The 17,996-nt window shown below is 38.1% G+C and overlaps 1 protein-coding gene across 1 annotated transcript in view; it reads right to left on the reverse strand.

Annotated features, from left to right (window-relative positions):
* Positions 1 to 272: 272 nt before the first annotated feature.
* Positions 273 to 17,996, reverse strand: part of LOC131067533 (probable protein phosphatase 2C 40) — a 153,515-nt gene continuing 135,791 nt past the window's right edge. Inside the window, exons 3-5 of the mRNA XM_058002574.2 lie at positions 1,237 to 2,646; positions 836 to 1,100; positions 273 to 554 (exon numbers count right to left, since the gene is read on the reverse strand). Of these exons, the coding sequence (XP_057858557.2) occupies positions 421 to 554; positions 836 to 1,100; positions 1,237 to 2,625 (1,788 nt within the window). The 5' untranslated portion in view covers positions 2,626 to 2,646 and the 3' untranslated portion in view covers positions 273 to 420. The remainder of the gene's footprint in view (positions 555 to 835; positions 1,101 to 1,236; positions 2,647 to 17,996) is intronic.

A 17,996-nucleotide genomic window follows, 5' to 3' on the forward strand; every position in this document is an offset into this window, starting at 1 on the left:
AAAGAAATAATTAAAATTAAAAAAATTTCAACCTTAAGATATCACCTTCACCACTATTTACAAATACACTAATATTGAAATATTTCAAACAACCATACTTTTTCTTAAAATTAAAATATAATTAGTAATAAAAATAAACATATTTATCAAACTAAATTTATTACTTTTGCTAAAATACGACAAGTACTCGCCACTATTAATTTTAACCTCAGATTACCACCATTAAAAGGAAAACAACAAACCTAAACCAAATGAATAAAACAAAAAATCTCTCTTTCAAATGAGAACTAAATTAATATGCCAAATTACACAAAAACAGATTTCTTTGCAATAATGTGATTTAGTATATAATACATGACCAAATATGTAGCGTAAGGGCTTTATTTTGTTTTCATTGTCGTGGTAAAGAATATTTAATATCTAGAATGAAGTTGATGCTGTTGATGTGCGCTGCTGCTGTTGCTTCCCCAGCAAAATTATTACCACGGTGACATCATCATGATACTTCCTCCGTCGGCCGGAAGGGATATTCATCAACTCTTGTATACTCATACCTGCCAAAAACAACTACAATAAGCTCTACCTTCACCTGCACATACCTAATCATAAAGCCTTAGGTGAATGAACTCAATAGTGCGATTTGACTCATTGCTTCCCATATGCTCAAACATTCTATGACATAATTAACTCTAAAAATTCATTTTCAACATAAAAGATCTCTAACTGATCAAAACAAATATATGAAATTCGTATACAAGGATTAAACTCAATCTCACACTACAGCAACTAAATTTCATGTCAAGTAGGAACGAAAAACAAAGATTCTGAGCATCACCTGCATTTTCTGCAGCTCTTATTAAGAGTTGCTCTAGTATGTACTTGGCTGGATCGCCCAAAGGGTTCGCCAGAATGAATGAATCAACAAGTTTGACAACCTCATCATTGCTAAAAAAATCGAACAAACCATCACTGCCTATGACAACAAACCGATCATGTTCTGAGACCCTGTGAATATTCACAGATGGCTGAGTACGAATATATGGTGGGCTAGATAAATTACGAACTCTTAGTATACCCATCAGGACATTGTTCATTTTTTTCTGTCCCAAATCAACCATAAAAAGCTGTGAGATCTTCCACCAGATAAAAGTTTCCAAAGAAATGAACGGATAGATCAACCCATGTTTGAATCAAGGAAATAAAACAATTAATTTATACATTATTCCAGAATCTTACCTTCTTTAGATAGCCAACTCCGAAAGCACGAGTTACCTTAAGTTTTCCTTTCACCTTTCCCCCAACAATTGTTAAGGGATCATCAGGATGTTCTTCCAAAAGCTGCCTTCTTTCTGTCTCCTCATCAACGGTATGAGTTTCTGTAAGCTGTATTGCTTTTAAACATCGATCATCATCATTATTAATGGGGCCATCACTTGTTGCTAAAACACATCTGCTGTCGCCTAGATTTAGTGTGTAAAGGTCCTGACAATGAAGAAGCACCACCAAAACACACGATCCAATTGTCACTAAATCAGGACGGTGATCCATCTCTTGCTCAACCATATACATGAAGTCACTCTCAACTTGAGCCAGAGCAAGTTGTAGGCATTTACTAACCCCCTGCCTAAATGACTCGGACGAAAATTGTAAAGAATTACTATCCCCCTCACTATATGACTTGCATGGAACTTTCATATCTCCACTTTGGTTCATTTCTGTTTGCATTATTGTAGCTTCCAATGATTTATCTTTCCTGACAAAATTTAAATTGGGTGATAGATGGTTGCAAATATCATAGCCTTCAGACAATTGCCCTGGGCCGCTCTTTACACCTGATATATCTGCCTGGCAAGTTTCCTGCTGCTTCACACGCCACTCTAGTAAATGCAAATTAAATCCAATGTTCTCATATAAGAATCCCGCCAAGAAATCGGCTGCATCTCGACCATTGAATCCATCATACACCCCACAAAAAAGCCATCCATTCTCCTCTGAGCATACAGCTTGAACTCGATCTTCCCCAGCAGCTCCACCAGCCATTTGGACGTCAGTGGCATTTAGAAACCTTGAGGTCTCTATTCTAGTAGGTGCACTCGTAGATCCTAAAAGAGATTTCCCATTATTGACGACCTCACTTTGGATGACTAAGCTGCCATACATTGTGGAAATACAGCTCTGACAAGAAGAGGAGGAGGAGGAAGAAGAAGAAGAAGACGAAGAATCTAACCATGAGAATGAAGGAGATGATTCCAGTCTCCTAAATGATCTAGGAGAATCTAAACCAGGTAAAATCTCAACCCCAATCAACCCATTTCCTATCTTGGTATTGGCCAATGTAGCATTTGCACTCAGTGCAGCACCAGACAAACAAGAAAATGAACTACTCCTCTTAGTGAAGCTCTGATTACTAACATTTATCTCACTGGGGACTTCAACATCATGTGAAGGCTTGCTGGCAATAACGTTTTTGTCATTGCATTGATAACCAAAACTGATGCTAAGTTCTCCAGTTTCAGTATTTTTATCCATTTCAACTCCATCGTCTGGCAGCATGTCGCTTGGGATTGTCTCTTCCCTGGGAGCAAATGCTTTTATATTTGGCTCATGAGATAAATTTGCTCCCATTTTAAAATCAACTCAGGGTGGCTGCAAGAAAATCAGTCCAAGAATAAAATGCCGAGAAGATGTGAAAAATAAAACCATAACTTAGAGGTAAAAAAAAGATAGCATGTCTTAAGGAATAGCTGATATAATGCTGAGAAAGTGCAAAATTGAAAATACCAAACCATTTATTGATGGCCAAAGATGCCAGCAAAGTTTGCAAATAATTATTTAGCAAGTTCGTTATGGATATCATAGAAATGATGAAATATATGAATTACAAGACCAAAATAATATAAATTGAGTTACTGTACATTGCTTTTAAACTACATCAAGCAAAGTCAAAGATATTTGATACAATGCTTTTAAATTTTCTTTGAACTTCTGGAGAAGAACCTTGCAAGGAAAAAATATGGATATCCTAATGCAGTGCTTTATTGGAGCATACACCAACAGTCTAATCGAAGACACATGCACAATATTGTATGACTAGTTATAATGGAGCTAAATTTTGAAAGGAAATTACTGCCAGAGTGCTTGACTACCATTCTGAACACACAAGTCTACGGCAGGTTGTGTTAATCTGGAAAAATGCTTGAGTTTAAAAGAAATAAAAATTCATTTCCATGAAAGATCATAAAACATATGAAGTTGATAGTGCCTCATTACGACATCTTATAAATCATGTTTTAGTCTTATTTTGGATAATCTCTTTGCCTTTCTGAAAATCTTCATGATGAGGAATTTATTCTTATGTACCAGGTCCATGATATTGTATAGTAAAGGTCACAATTTTATGTCAGAACTGTAGCAGAGGAAATGAGAATATTTACAATATATCTGGGAAATACATGCATATTCACTAATGCTGGAAATCCTCCTCATAAACCAGTGTATGTGTGCTAGAAAGGGCTCTCACTAGACCCTACCATATAATTTAATCTACATCATCCTTCCCAATTCAACCTTCTAGTCTTCTCCCAGCTCATGTGGTATTGGAGGGCATGCGCGCCAACATCATCAGTCACATTAAAAAGTTTACCCAGTGCACTGCAGTTTATAGGGGGGCAACCCAATTCTTGCTATATATATATATAGCAGTGTTCCACAGGGATGCGTCCCCCCCAAAAAAACCCCACGTCCCCTGAATGGGAATGTTTACAAGACTTGGGGACTTGGGAGAAATGTCACCTCATAGTACCACCACCTCTGTCACCTTCGATAGGGACGCGGCTGGGTCACTTGCTATATGGCACATGCCATTAGATACTAATTGCAGCTTTAACTTTGTGAAAACTAGTTTGCCTTTCATGGGGTGCTTGTTATATTGCAGATTTTGCCTTGAAGATTTCAATTCACCTCAATTTGTATATCAAATCTGCCCCCCAATGCCGCTTCGCCACCATCCCCCTGCCATCCCCTCGTCATCCCCTAATTTAGGCCCTTGGTCCTCCCATCCCCGCATCCCCCTGTCAAGAAACTCTGTGGAACTATTTTATATATATATATATATATATATATATTCAGTAGAGCTTATCTAGCTAATGAAGGGGCTTGTTTTCAAATGATTTTGGCTATTCTTGAGCATCCATAAAAAGATTATAATTCTCTACACTAATGGATTTTCTTTTATGCAATTTTTCCCATCTTCATTAACTTTGATGATAAACAATTTTTCTCACTCTCAGTATAAGGCATAGTGACCGGGAGATGATTAAAGGTACTAGTTTGGCAGATGGTTATAAGTATCATTATGCCATTTTCAAAAAAAGTTGGAGATAGGTAATTGGAAATGGCAATTATATATATTCTACATGCTAAAATGCTTAAAAAAAAAAACTAAAATTTTGAAGTATTGAAATAGATTGATTATATTGATATTTGAGAATCATCATCATGATAGGAAAAAAAATTTACAACCATAATTACCTAGAGATGACAAACAAACTAGGAGGGTAATGCCATTATATTTGGAAACATGGTATCGGGGACCTTGAAGATGTATATGTTTTTTATTAATTGATATAACTTCAATGCATGTACACATCTTCAGACTAGTTATCATTTCGCTTCATATTCTTACCTCTTTGGAATTTAATAAGGAAATTTTCTACCACCAAAAAAACTTGTAAAATTTTATGAAAAAAAGAAAATTACAAGTTTGTTAGTGTATTTGTTTAGTTCTTTCAATTTTGTCAACCACATATCAACACTTTAAGAAAATCCAATGTAATTTATGTGATAAAAATAAGAAGATATTAGAAGTTTCTTGATTTTCAAGGGATGCTTATAGGAGATGTGTAGGAGATGCACAAAAACTTCATTTGAAGTCTCCTTATATGTCTCCATATAGGTCTCTGAGACGAGGGCGCATTTTTGGTACGGGAGATGAGTGCCAAGGGTTAGGTTGTTAAGAACTCATTTTAGTGTCTTATTTCTCTCTGCTCCACTTCCATTTGTGCATTTGAAACTGTTTACCCATCATAGCTGATCAATCAAAGAAATCTCCAATTGGGTCCCTATTGTGACGTTTTCACACATCGCCCCGTTGCAAATGGGGACCCCTGTTTTTTGCTTTTTAGGGTTTGCTTTTTTAGGTCTTTTAGGGTTTTGTCAGTTGGCTTTTGCATTTTTGAGTGCTGTCGAGGAGATCAATAGGATAGCAAGTCCGGCTTGAGTGAAGTCCTGATCTTGAAATTTGGCTAAGTCTGGAATGTCCTGATCCTGAAATTTGACTAAGTCTGGAAACTGAAAAAATCTCAAAAAACTAGATTTTGCAATATAACTCCTGGAGGTCTGAAACTACTCTCAAACATCCTGAAAGTATATATGGAATATAACTTAAAGTATAAGTGACATTTCCTTCTTATACTTAAATGTTATATTCCATAAAAATTATCCTGATAGAGAGTTCGAAAAAGTCAAATTTCGCTCCTGTCCTTCACTGAGGATCCAGAGTGAATTTCGCTCCTGTCCCTCTCCAAGGGACCAAGGCAAAGCGCTCCTGTCCCTCACCAAGGGACCAGGGCGAAAGGGGCTTATTTGAGTCATTCCTGGCCTTGTTTGGTCAGATTGAAACATCAAAGGCATGATGAAGGACGAAATGAGCATGATAGAGCATCCAAACTTGATCAAAGACAATGAAATGATGGAGTTTTTGTCTACAAAGGTAAAAGCGCTCCTGTCCCTCACCAAGGGACCAGAGCGATTTTCTTTATATACACATTTTTAGACCTTTCTTAGACTTGAACTCTTATTCATGGCGTGTAACAAGATGATATCTTCCTTAGCCATGACATTTCATGGTGAAAAGTGAAGCATTTTGGCCTAGAAGACAAAATTCGCTCCTGTCCCTCACTGAAGGACCGGAGCTTGAATTTCAAATTTGCATTGTTCTTGCAGGATCAAGACAATTTTATGATTTGAAGAGACCAAGGAAAACATGATTTATCCATTGAATATAATTTGGAAGGCTAACAAAGGACGGATAAGCTTGGATTTGCAAAATCGCTCCTGTCCCTCTCCAAGGGACCAGGGCGAAAAACCTAATATCCTGTCCTTCTCGCCAAGTTTGGACAAATCTAAGCCAAGGCGCGAATTTGAAATGATGTTTAAAATGCCTTGAGGTTGATATGATCAAGAATTTGCGCAATGGATGCAAAAGGCGCTCTTGTCCTTCATTGAAGGACCAGGGCAAAAATCTCTAGAACATCAATTTTGCCTTGCAAAAAACGAGTTGAACATGCACTGAAGGGACGAAAGGGATCGTTGCTAGCCCCACAGCGTGAATTGGCAATTAAAAAATGAAGGATTGAGGACAAAAGTGAAAAGGCGCTCCTGTCCCTCTCCAAGGGACCAGAGCAAAGTTATTGGCATTCACTATTTTCTACTTGGGCGTTAATATCCTCCAAATCGCATGAAATGCCAAAATCATCAACTTCGAAATATTTGAAAAAATTAATTAAATTGGCATTTAATAAATTAATTTTGGGCCTCAAAAAATCGAATTTCTATTATAAAGGCATTTAAAATTAATTTTTGTGAAATAAAAAATTAAAAGTTGAGTGCACAAGGCATTATTTTGTCTTTATTTATCAAGTCGGCCTTCTTCTTAGTGTTTTTTATATTTTATTTTTTGGCTTATTTTGTCAAGTCGGCCTATGGGAAATGAAATGGTGAGCGCTCTATATATTTGGGGTGTGTTTTTTCATTATCCAAATCATTCACTCATTATTTCAAAGTGCGAAATTGGAGAGCTAATTGAAGGTGCGAAAGCTGGCCTATTTGGAGCAAATTTTCCTCAAGTGTTGAAGACTTAAGGTGGTAGAGTTGATGCTTGTGAAGACTAAAGGAGGCGCATTTTGCTAAAGGGAGTCTTTGATCTACACTTTGCCTAGCAAAATTCATCTATTTTTACATCATTTCTTAGAGTTAATTCTCAAGAGGAGGTATGGCAAAATCATCTTGACACCCTTATTCAAGGTTTGATTTTTTAGACATTTTTTGGAAAAATCTAAGTATTACATGGTTAATTAGGAAATGATAACTCAAGATTTATCATGAAGTTTCCTAATTAAAATCTTGAGTCTTCCTTTTAAAGTTTAATTTTTAGATTTCAAGATATATTACTAATTTTGAAATGTTGTGTAGGTATCAAGATGGCGACTCCAAAGCCCGGAGGATCTACAAGTCGGCAAGTTCTCATCAAGGACGATCAAGCAAGGACAAGGGCGACCCCCTCCAGCCTAGCATCGACAAGGACGGCCTTCTTTGGACTAACGTCATTAAGGGCGACCTCTTCCAATCCAGCATTCCAAGGCGAGGTACATCATCATCCTGCACATCAAGGACACAAGAAGTCAGAGCAAAGGGTTCGTTGAAGAAGCAGATAGTTCCAGATGAATTAATTAAAGCTAGCTTCTCAACAACATCAAGTTGAATATTTACCAAGTTACAAGTGTCAGACGAGGTGGCATCCTAGTCATCACTTCTCCAGTCAGTGTGGTCCACCTCAGCATTTCCAGATTCAATGTACCTAACTCATGGAAGGTGGCACAAACTCCGGTGTACCTACCCCAGCTATCCATTGGTGGAATTTTCTAGAGAGGACATGTGTCCAAGCAATACAATTTTATCATTGGTCAAGCATTGAATGTTATGTAATGGTTGTAACAAACCCTAATTAGGGTTTTCATTGTTGAATCTTGGCCATTGATCTCGAATTGATCTAAGCCATCGAATTGTATTGAGGGCACTATATAAGCCCTGGCATTTCATTTTGTAAAGGAGTTAGAATATAGTTGGAAGCAGTTAGAAGGCAGATAGAGGGTAGTTAGAAGGTGATTAGCTAGTTGATAGAATAGCAATTAGAGTAGAGTAGAGAGAGAAGGCAAAGATTGTTGCCAAGATGTTGTTGTAAAAGACTTGTAACTTCATTGAAGAAATGGTGAAATTTATGGGTCGATTCGACAATTTGCATGGTCTCTATACTTCTCGTATTTGATTTCATGTTATTAGATGAGTGAAAGAAATGTGCTTGATTGATGGTGGAATTCGTATATCCATACTACTAGCAGTTTGTTGATTGCAGACTTGCCTTGTGTAGTCAACTAGAATCATTCAGCTTAAGCTTAACTTCAATTGTTGCTTCTTCATTGATATGCATCAACCTGATGGTGTCTATGCCTGCAGTGATGATTTGAACATCATAAAGCTTTCCTTCGAAGATCACACTAACCTTGTGGAGATGGTCCTGGGATGTCAAAACAAGACTTAGTTAGAATTTCATCAAAGATCATTCATTGCTCCTACATTCTTAGTATTAGAATTAGATCCTTTCCTCACCCTCCTCTTTTTTCCCTTTTTTTCAAATCAAAGCTAGTAAGAGCCTGTGTTCCAACAATATTCAAAGCAGATCAGACATTCAATCATCAAATGTAAGTCCCCTTGTGATTCCAGCAAATCACATCATACCACAGAGAGCTTATCTGTAATAACCCACCAAAATTAACCCAACAAAATTGAGTATATTTTTTTTTCTTTTCTTTTATTATGTTTTATTCAATTGCATACTCTGGGCATCCATCCAAATAGGATTGGGCAATCATCCATTCGGGATGAGCTTCTAACCATACGGGTTAGGCAATTGTCCATACGGGACGTAAATTCCATCTATCCAATACGGGATAGGCATCTACCCATACGGGGTAGGCATCTATCCAAACGGGATAGGAGATGCTCTGGCCAGAGACTTAGACTCATCGGGACCATTCGGGTCCTGAGCCACTCACTAAGTACTACATTCTTCTAACAAGAATGCACCGAGGTCGTCGTCCTTAGGAGTAATAAGAAAAATAACACAAGCTTGAATTCCGCCTCGGAATTTGGCTTAAAGCCTCGGGAAGTCAAGCGAATCCATACGGGATTCCTTCCGAGTATGCATTGAATTAAGTTTGATTATCTTATCTTTCAATTAGGATTCTTACTCAACCAAGCCTAGACCCCACCCACGAACGCCTGAGTACGAGGGACAACTCCGTCCCAAGACTGCCTACATACCCACTTCGGCGTGGGATCAAGGCGTAAAGTATGTAGTTCTATCTTCTAATCTATGGTTTGATGTAAACTGATTTTTGTGGGTACGCAACCCTTTCTAGGGTCAGTGTCCCAGACAGTTTCTCTGCGGTTGCTACCCACGAAGGTAGCACTTAAGCGAAGGCTCAAGATGGCCTATTGCTTGTGGCCTAAACAAAATAACTAGAACCTAATTCTTATCATGAGCGTCACCCAATTTCAATCACCAATATCCCTTCGAGGTGAATAAATAAATAAATAAATAAAGTAAATTTCGCGAGAGCTCTTAACTTGACCATCCCTAAGAGGGTTTACTATGGTTTATCTCAACGGATGTGGAATTCAATTGAAAGTTATCTTATTAAATTATCGATCCAAGAGGGATTACCCGCCCCTTGGATTTTTAACTTCCAAATGTCCCTTATTACTCCCCGACGATTTATAGGGACGATGCCACAGACGTCGTTAATGCAGCTTTATTAGGCGTTAAGTGCAGTAGTTCAACACGACGGCATTACCCGTAAGCGTGACCCAGAGGCACCGTATATACCGAACGCTGCTAGTTTTAGTTTTCCAACTCCATTTGTTTAGTTTTCTAAACTAACATCATACTTGAATATAATTATGAAATGGATGTACATAATTTAAACCTTAAATACTATTTGAACAAAGAATATCATTATTCTACAATTAATTGGATTAATACATGTATTGGCATGGTAATGATAATTGCGAACTTACGAGTAATTGCATGAAAAATACGAATTAATCATAATGCAATGCAAAAGTAACGTCATTTATATTCAAAATGCAGAAATGTTTTCTCTATCGCAAGACTTAATTAGTTATAAGGTTACAAATTTCTCATGAGTGACCAAATTGAATAATAATGAGACTTTACTTATCTCCAAAAATTATGGGTCAAATAATCCATTCATTTCTCTAAGGAATTGAAATAATACATTGAATTCAACTCTTGTTAATTTTAAGGAAATTAAATTTAACTAAACAAATGTACATGAAAAAGAAATTAATTTAATTTTAATTTAAAACGATACACAAAAATACTTAAATGTTAAATCGAATGTTAAAACTTCCATCGAAAATTCCTACGGCAATCTCGTTTTATTAATATATATATAAAACCAGGGGGTGGGGACCACGGGTCCCGTCACTCCCTGCGGTCCTGCATATGCAGGCCCGTAGGGGTTGGCGGGGCCACGTGGTCCCCTCCACTCCCCTGCGGCCACTTGTAGTGACCGCAGGGTAGTGGGGGGTACCACTAACCCTGCCGGTTTTCGGTAACGCCGCTCCGCGTACACGCGGTTATTTTCGGGTCTGTGCGTACGTGCGGATATTTTTGGGGTCTGTGCCGAATGCAGTGATTGATAATGCAACATTAATATTTGTAAATTGACATTAGGATTATAAATATATATATATATATATATATATATATATATATATATATATTTATATATATATATATATATGGTTTCAAATTCTTTACAAAGGATAATTTTTATTTAAGAAGGTAAGAACAGGTAAAATAACTGAGCATTTCTTGGTTTGTCTCCTTACAGAAACCAGACTTTTAATGTATATATATATATTTTTATCTGAATCACAGAGAGAGAGAGAAAGATTTATCCAGCCATTACAGGAAGGGAGTTGTTCTCAGACTTCTCAGGAAATTGGTTTGTTTCCAGGGTTATTCTCAGAGTCCAGGAGGATTTATTCGACTGGTAATTTCAGTGAGCTCTTTGTTCAATCCACAGAGAGTTTCAAAAAGAAAATAATAATAAGAATACTCCTTAAATGAGATTTGGATAACAATAACCAGAGAGATGAAAGATGGTTCTTCTTAGCAAGAATCAAAAAAGAATAAGAGGAACAATTTAAATCTGGATCTAGATTTAATATTACATTATTATTTTTTTTTTAAAAACAGTGAATCTAATTCTTTGTCAAGCAAATTTAATCTACTTCCTTATCAAGAATCTGAAACTAATAATCAACAATTTGTTCTATTCTACTCCAAAATTTAAAACTAAATTTTATCAAAGTTTGAAACAATGAATCAACAAATTTATTTTTCTTTCTATCAAACATTTTAATCTACTCCAAATCTGAACTAAATTTTATCAAAATCTGAATAATGAATCAACAATTTATTTTCCAAAATCAAGAATCCAAACAATGAATAAACAATTTAAAACATTTTAATCTAATTCTTATCAAAGTCTGAAACTAATTTCACGAATGAATTTCTTTTCCATAAAATAATCTAATCTAATCTACAACAAGAACAAGATGCACAAACTAAGCTTGAAGGAACCTGGATGCTTGCAAAAAAAATGGTGTAGAGTCTTCCTTGATCCTCCAAATTGAAGAGAAATCCTCCCAACAAAACCTTGGCTGCAAATGAAAAATGGACTACAAAGGAGAAATTGCAGAATTTTCTTATGGAATAGCTAGCTTTTCTTTTGAAACTTGTACCTATTTTATAAAGCAATTTTCAAATTCCCACTACCTAATTTTAAATTAAAAAAAATGAGATTCTCTCCCAATTTGGCCTCCATGCGAATTAATTGGGCTTAGTGGGAGGAGTTACATGCAAGGAGGTGGAGAAGCCTCTAGAAGCTTCTTATTCCTCCTACAACATGTGCCTTAATGTGAGGGAAATTAAGTAACTAATTTAAAATATATATGCATTTTCCATGTGTGTGGGGTTTATTATTATTATTATTATTATTTTATTCCCTTACAATATTCATTCAATAATTCATCCAAAGAATATAAGTAGAGTTTTGTAATTTAAAACAAAAAAAAAGGGTGGTAAAGGAGGGTTGTGACATCCTCCCCCCCTTAATCTGTGCATCGTCCCGATGCACTTATTAAATGCATTCAAAAGAGTTTATAGTTCATGTTCAAAATAAAAAGGGAAATAGCTGCTGCATCTCCTTAGCATCCTCCCAGGTGGCATTCTTCTCGTCGTACTGGTCCCATTGCACTTTGCACTGATCAACCTCTCTGTTGCGCAACTGGCACTGGCGCCTCTCCAAGATTCTGAATGGCTCTATCATTATTCCCCCCATTTCTTGGACCTGCAAGGCATCCCAATTCAAAATGTGTTTCTCGTCAGGTACATATTTCTTAAGAAGAGATACATGGAAGACATCATGGATTCGGCTCAATTGGGGAGGCAAGGCCAACCGATAAGCAACTGGATTAATTCTTCCCAATATTTCAAAGGGTCCGACATAACGAGGTGCAAGCTTAGTCTTTTTCCCAAATCTTATGGAACTCTTGTGTGGCCTAACCCTTAGGAAGACTTTCTCTCCTACTTCAAACTCCCTTGGTGTTCTGTTTTTATCTGCATAACTCTTCTGCCTATCCGAGGCTTCCTTCAACCTTTGCCTAATTTCCTTAGTTTTCCTTTCCATTTCTCTCAACATATCTGGCCCAATAATCACTCTATCTTCAAGACTATCCCAACTCAAAGGTGTTCGACATGGTCTACCATACAAAGCTTCAAAAGGTGCCATTCCCAAAGATGTTTGATATGTATTATTGTAGGCAAACTCTACCAAAGGTAGGTACTCTTCCCATTTTCTCTGTTGGTCCATGCAGTACATACGAAGCAGGTCTTCCATAATCTGATTTGTCCTTTCTGTCTGACCGTCGGTTTCAGGGTGGTATGCGGTGCTAAAATTTAGTTGAGTCCCTAGAGCTGATTGAAGAGTGGTCCAAAACCTGGAAGTGAATCTTGCATCTCTGTCTGATATGATTTTCTCTGGTACTCCGTGCAACCTAACTATCTCCTTAATGAAACGTCTAGCCAAGGTGGGTGCATCATCTGTCAGATTTCCTGGTATAAAGTGTGCCACCTTAGTGAGCTTGTCAATTACCACCATTATTGCATCATGCCTAGAAGGTGACATGGGTAGCCCTTGTACAAAATCCATACTAATAACTTGCCACTTATGTTGGGGTACATCGTGCGATTGTAACAATCCAGCTGGGTGCCTATGTTCTGCCTTTACTCTTTGACACTCCAAACATTTGGCTACATACTTGACAATATCGTTCTTCAACCCTTGCCAAAAGTATAACTTCTTTAGATCTGCATAAAGTTTGTTAACTCCTGGGTGGCCTGAATAAGGGGCATTGTGAGCCTCCGATAAAACTACTTCCCTTAAATTCCCTGAATTAGGAACATAGATTCTGTTATTGTATCTGAGTAGCCCATCTTCATCAAATGTGTACCCTTCAACCTTAGGGTCGGTCGGGTTGTGTCTTATAGTTAATTTGACTTGCTCATACCATGGGTCATGTCCTTGTTCATCCATTACTTGCTTTTTGAAAGAGGTTTTGAAGGTTGCTATAGTCATCAAGTGTCTTCTCCTACTTAAGGCATCTGCCACCCTATTTTCTTTCCCCTTAATATATTCGATCTCAAAGTCATATTCACTTAAGAACTCTAGCCACCTTCTTTGTCTGGCATTTAAGTGAGGTTGGGTAAAGATGTATTTTAGCCCTTGGTTGTCCGACTTAAGCTCAAAGGGCTTCCCTAGTAAGAAATGTCTCCACTTTTGCAGGGCATGCACAATTGCTGCCAACTCTAAGTCGTGGGGTGCATAATTGACTTCATGAGTCTTTAGCTTCCTAGATTCATAAGCCACTACCCCTTCATCTTGGACAAGTACCCCTCCTAACCCTTCAGTAGAAGCATCTGTTACAACTGTGAAGTGTCCATTTGGGTCTGGTACCTTTAGAATGGGTGCTGAAGTTAGTTTTCCCTTCAAGATTTGAAATGCCTTATCACTTTGCTCGGTCCATACAAACCTTTTGCCCTTCCGTTGCAATGAGGTGATGGGATTTGCTATCTTAGAGAATCCTTCCACAAACCTCCTATAGTAACCTGCTAGCCCCATAAAGCTTCTTACCTCTGAAACATTCTTAGGGATTGGCCATTCTACTATCGCCTTTATTTTATCTGGGTCGACTGCTATTCCTTCCTTTGATATTATATGCCCAAGATAGTGAATCTTTTCCTCAAAGAAGGCGCATTTGGACAATTTTCCATATAACTTATGTTCTCTCAATCTTTGCAAAACAATCTGTAGGTGCGCTAAATGTTCCTCTTCATTTCTAGAATAAATCAAAATGTCATCCAAGAATACCAAAACAAACTTATCCAAGTAGTCATGGAATACACTATTCATCAGGTTCATGAATGCAGCTGGGGCATTAGTTACTCCAAAAGGAACTACTGTGAATTCATAGTGTCCATATCTCGTCCTGAAAGCTGTCTTTGGAATGTCTTCTTCCTTAATTCTGAGTTGATGGTACCCTGACCGAAGATCTATCTTGGAGAAAACTGCCGCTCCTTTCATTTGGTCAAAAAGGTCCTCTATGCGAGGTAAGGGATACCTATTCTTTATGGTAACTTTGTTCAACATCCTATAGTCGATGCATAGCCTTAAGGTTCCATCCTTCTTCTTAACAAATAAAACTGGCGCTCCCCATGGTGATACACTTGGCCTTATTAATCCCTTAGCTAAGAGTTCCTCTAATTGCATTTTGAGCTCTTGTAATTCGGTTGTGTTCATCCGGTAAGGTGCCTTTGATACTGGTTCAGCTCCTGGGAGTACTTCGATAGAAAAGTCAAACTTTCTCTTAGGGGGTAAACCGGGTAGTTCTTCTGGAAAAACATCCCTAAACTCTTTTAAGAAAGGGGTATTTTCAAATGTTGGTGTATTTTCCTCCTTCCCTTCATCAATTTCGACCATAAAGATTTGTCCTCCTCTTCTCCTTTCCTTCTTTAATTGCATTGCTGAGATAGTTTCTACATTAATGGGTTTAAACTTTCCTTGGATTTTGACCCTTTTCCCCCCATCATCCAAACATTCAACAATTTTGCTATAACAATCTACATTAGCTTGATGGTCTGCTAACCAACTCATTCCCATAATTACATCATATAATCCTAAGGGTGCCACATAGAGATCTACCCTTGTTTCGAACTCAGGGAATTGTACCTTTGCCCTTGGCAAACACTTAGTTACTTCTCTAGTTGCCTTATCCCCATATTGAACCGTCCATGATGACTCCATTTGATTAACTTTAAATGCATATTTGTTCACTAATTCAGGTGAGATGAAACATTCAGATGATCCAGTGTCAATTAGAATTGATATTGGTTGTTCAAATAGTGTACCTGTAGTTTCCACGGGAACATTCTGGTATCTTCTTCTTTGGTTCCTAACTGCTGCATGAATCCTCTGTTGGGGCCCTTGTTGGGGTTGATTGGCTCTAATTTGTCCTTGCATCCTGGGGCAGTCTCTAGCAAAATGATTTTCCCCGCACATAAAGCATCCGCCTGGAGGACCTCTCCTACCTTGGTTTCTAGGGGGATCATTCCTTGTTTCATTTCCCCTGGGTGGATAAGTTATCCTGTTCTGCTGGTCATTCCTGTTATAGTTGCCTCTGTTATCATTGCCCCTGTTATTATTGCCCCTGTTATCATTGCCCCTATTATTGTTGCCCCTGTTATTATCATTTCCATTCCTCTGATATTGATTAGGCGGTGGTCTCCTTTCGGAAGAGTTATTCCTTTGACCCTTGTTGAAATTAGTGTTTCCATTGAATTCTTGCTTCCTTTTAAATGAGTGGTTCCCATTATAGTTTCGTCCTGCTAGTGTTTGAATCTTCCTCTCTTGCCTTAGAGACTTTTCAAGAACTTCATTCATGTTTCTGGGTCCATGCATATCAACCTCTGCCCCTATGTTGGTATTCAACCCCAAAATGAACTTCCTTGCTTGGCCTTCTTCATCCCTTTGGTACATAGGCACATACTTAAGCAACTTGGCGAATTTATCCCAATATTGTTGAACGGATAGGGACCCTTGACGTAGGTTATGGAATTCTGTCACTTTCTCATCAAAGAACAATTGAGGAAGCCACCTATCTCGAAAATGGTGAACAAATTGATCCCATGTGATTGTATCCCTGTTATACCCATTTTGTTCCTTGGTGTTGGTCCACCAACTAGCCGCCTCCCCTGTGAGTTGATAGGAGCCCCATAAAGCCTTAGTTGTTTCGCGGAAATCTCTTAGCTCAAAATATTTCTCCATTTCATTTAGCCAATTCTCAGCCCCTTCACCAATCTGCCTCCCATCGAACTTAGGAGGGGTGATTTTCTTCAAATCCTTGGAGAGTTCTAATATGTTATTTTCCTTTCCATTACCCATCACATTTCCTTGATTGCTACCAGGGTTTCCATTGTCGGTACCACTTCTATTCTCATAGTCATTCTGCCTTTCCCTAAGGTCCTGCAGTGATTGTTCCAGGAAGTTGATTTTATCTCTTTGTTCGGTTAGAAGGTCGATTATAGCTTGGACCCCATCTCCATTATTACCTAGGTTGTGTCGATCCTCTTCATGATCTTCCTCATGGTTTCCTTTATGGTTTTCCTCATGGTTTTCCTCATGGTTTTCCTCACTTTGGCTCCTAGTACGTCTTCCATTACCCCTTCCTCTTCCTCTTCCTCTTCCTCTTCCTCTTCCTCTTGCCATTCTAGGTTTTACCTGAAAGTTAAATTATGTAGTTAGTTTCTCCTTTTTTGTAGAATAAAATTTAATTTCCTATTATTGTAAAACATTCCCTTAGCTGAATAAATTGAAGTGAGCACAAGGCCTAGATTTGAACCTTTGCTCTGATACCACATGTAATAACCCACCAAAATTAACCCAACAAAATTGAGTATATTTTTTTTTCTTTTCTTTTATTATGTTTTATTCAATTGCATACTCTGGGCATCCATCCAAATAGGATTGGGCAATCATCCATTCGGGATGAGCTTCTAACCATACGGGTTAGGCAATTGTCCATACGGGACGTAAATTCCATCTATCCAATACGGGATAGGCATCTACCCATACGGGGTAGGCATCTATCCAAACGGGATAGGAGATGCTCTGGCCAGAGACTTAGACTCATCGGGACCATTCGGGTCCTGAGCCACTCACTAAGTACTACATTCTTCTAACAAGAATGCACCGAGGTCGTCGTCCTTAGGAGTAATAAGAAAAATAACACAAGCTTGAATTCCGCCTCGGAATTTGGCTTAAAGCCTCGGGAAGTCAAGCGAATCCATACGGGATTCCTTCCGAGTATGCATTGAATTAAGTTTGATTATCTTATCTTTCAATTAGGATTCTTACTCAACCAAGCCTAGACCCCACCCACGAACGCCTGAGTACGAGGGACAACTCCGTCCCAAGACTGCCTACATACCCACTTCGGCGTGGGATCAAGGCGTAAAGTATGTAGTTCTATCTTCTAATCTATGGTTTGATGTAAACTGATTTTTGTGGGTACGCAACCCTTTCTAGGGTCAGTGTCCCAGACAGTTTCTCTGCGGTTGCTACCCACGAAGGTAGCACTTAAGCGAAGGCTCAAGATGGCCTATTGCTTGTGGCCTAAACAAAATAACTAGAACCTAATTCTTATCATGAGCGTCACCCAATTTCAATCACCAATATCCCTTCGAGGTGAATAAATAAATAAATAAATAAAGTAAATTTCGCGAGAGCTCTTAACTTGACCATCCCTAAGAGGGTTTACTATGGTTTATCTCAACGGATGTGGAATTCAATTGAAAGTTATCTTATTAAATTATCGATCCAAGAGGGATTACCCGCCCCTTGGATTTTTAACTTCCAAATGTCCCTTATTACTCCCCGACGATTTATAGGGACGATGCCACAGACGTCGTTAATGCAGCTTTATTAGGCGTTAAGTGCAGTAGTTCAACA

Source organism: Cryptomeria japonica, chromosome 10 (genome assembly GCF_030272615.1).
Source record: "Cryptomeria japonica chromosome 10, Sugi_1.0, whole genome shotgun sequence".
NCBI classification, from domain to species: domain Eukaryota; kingdom Viridiplantae; phylum Streptophyta; class Pinopsida; order Cupressales; family Cupressaceae; genus Cryptomeria; species Cryptomeria japonica.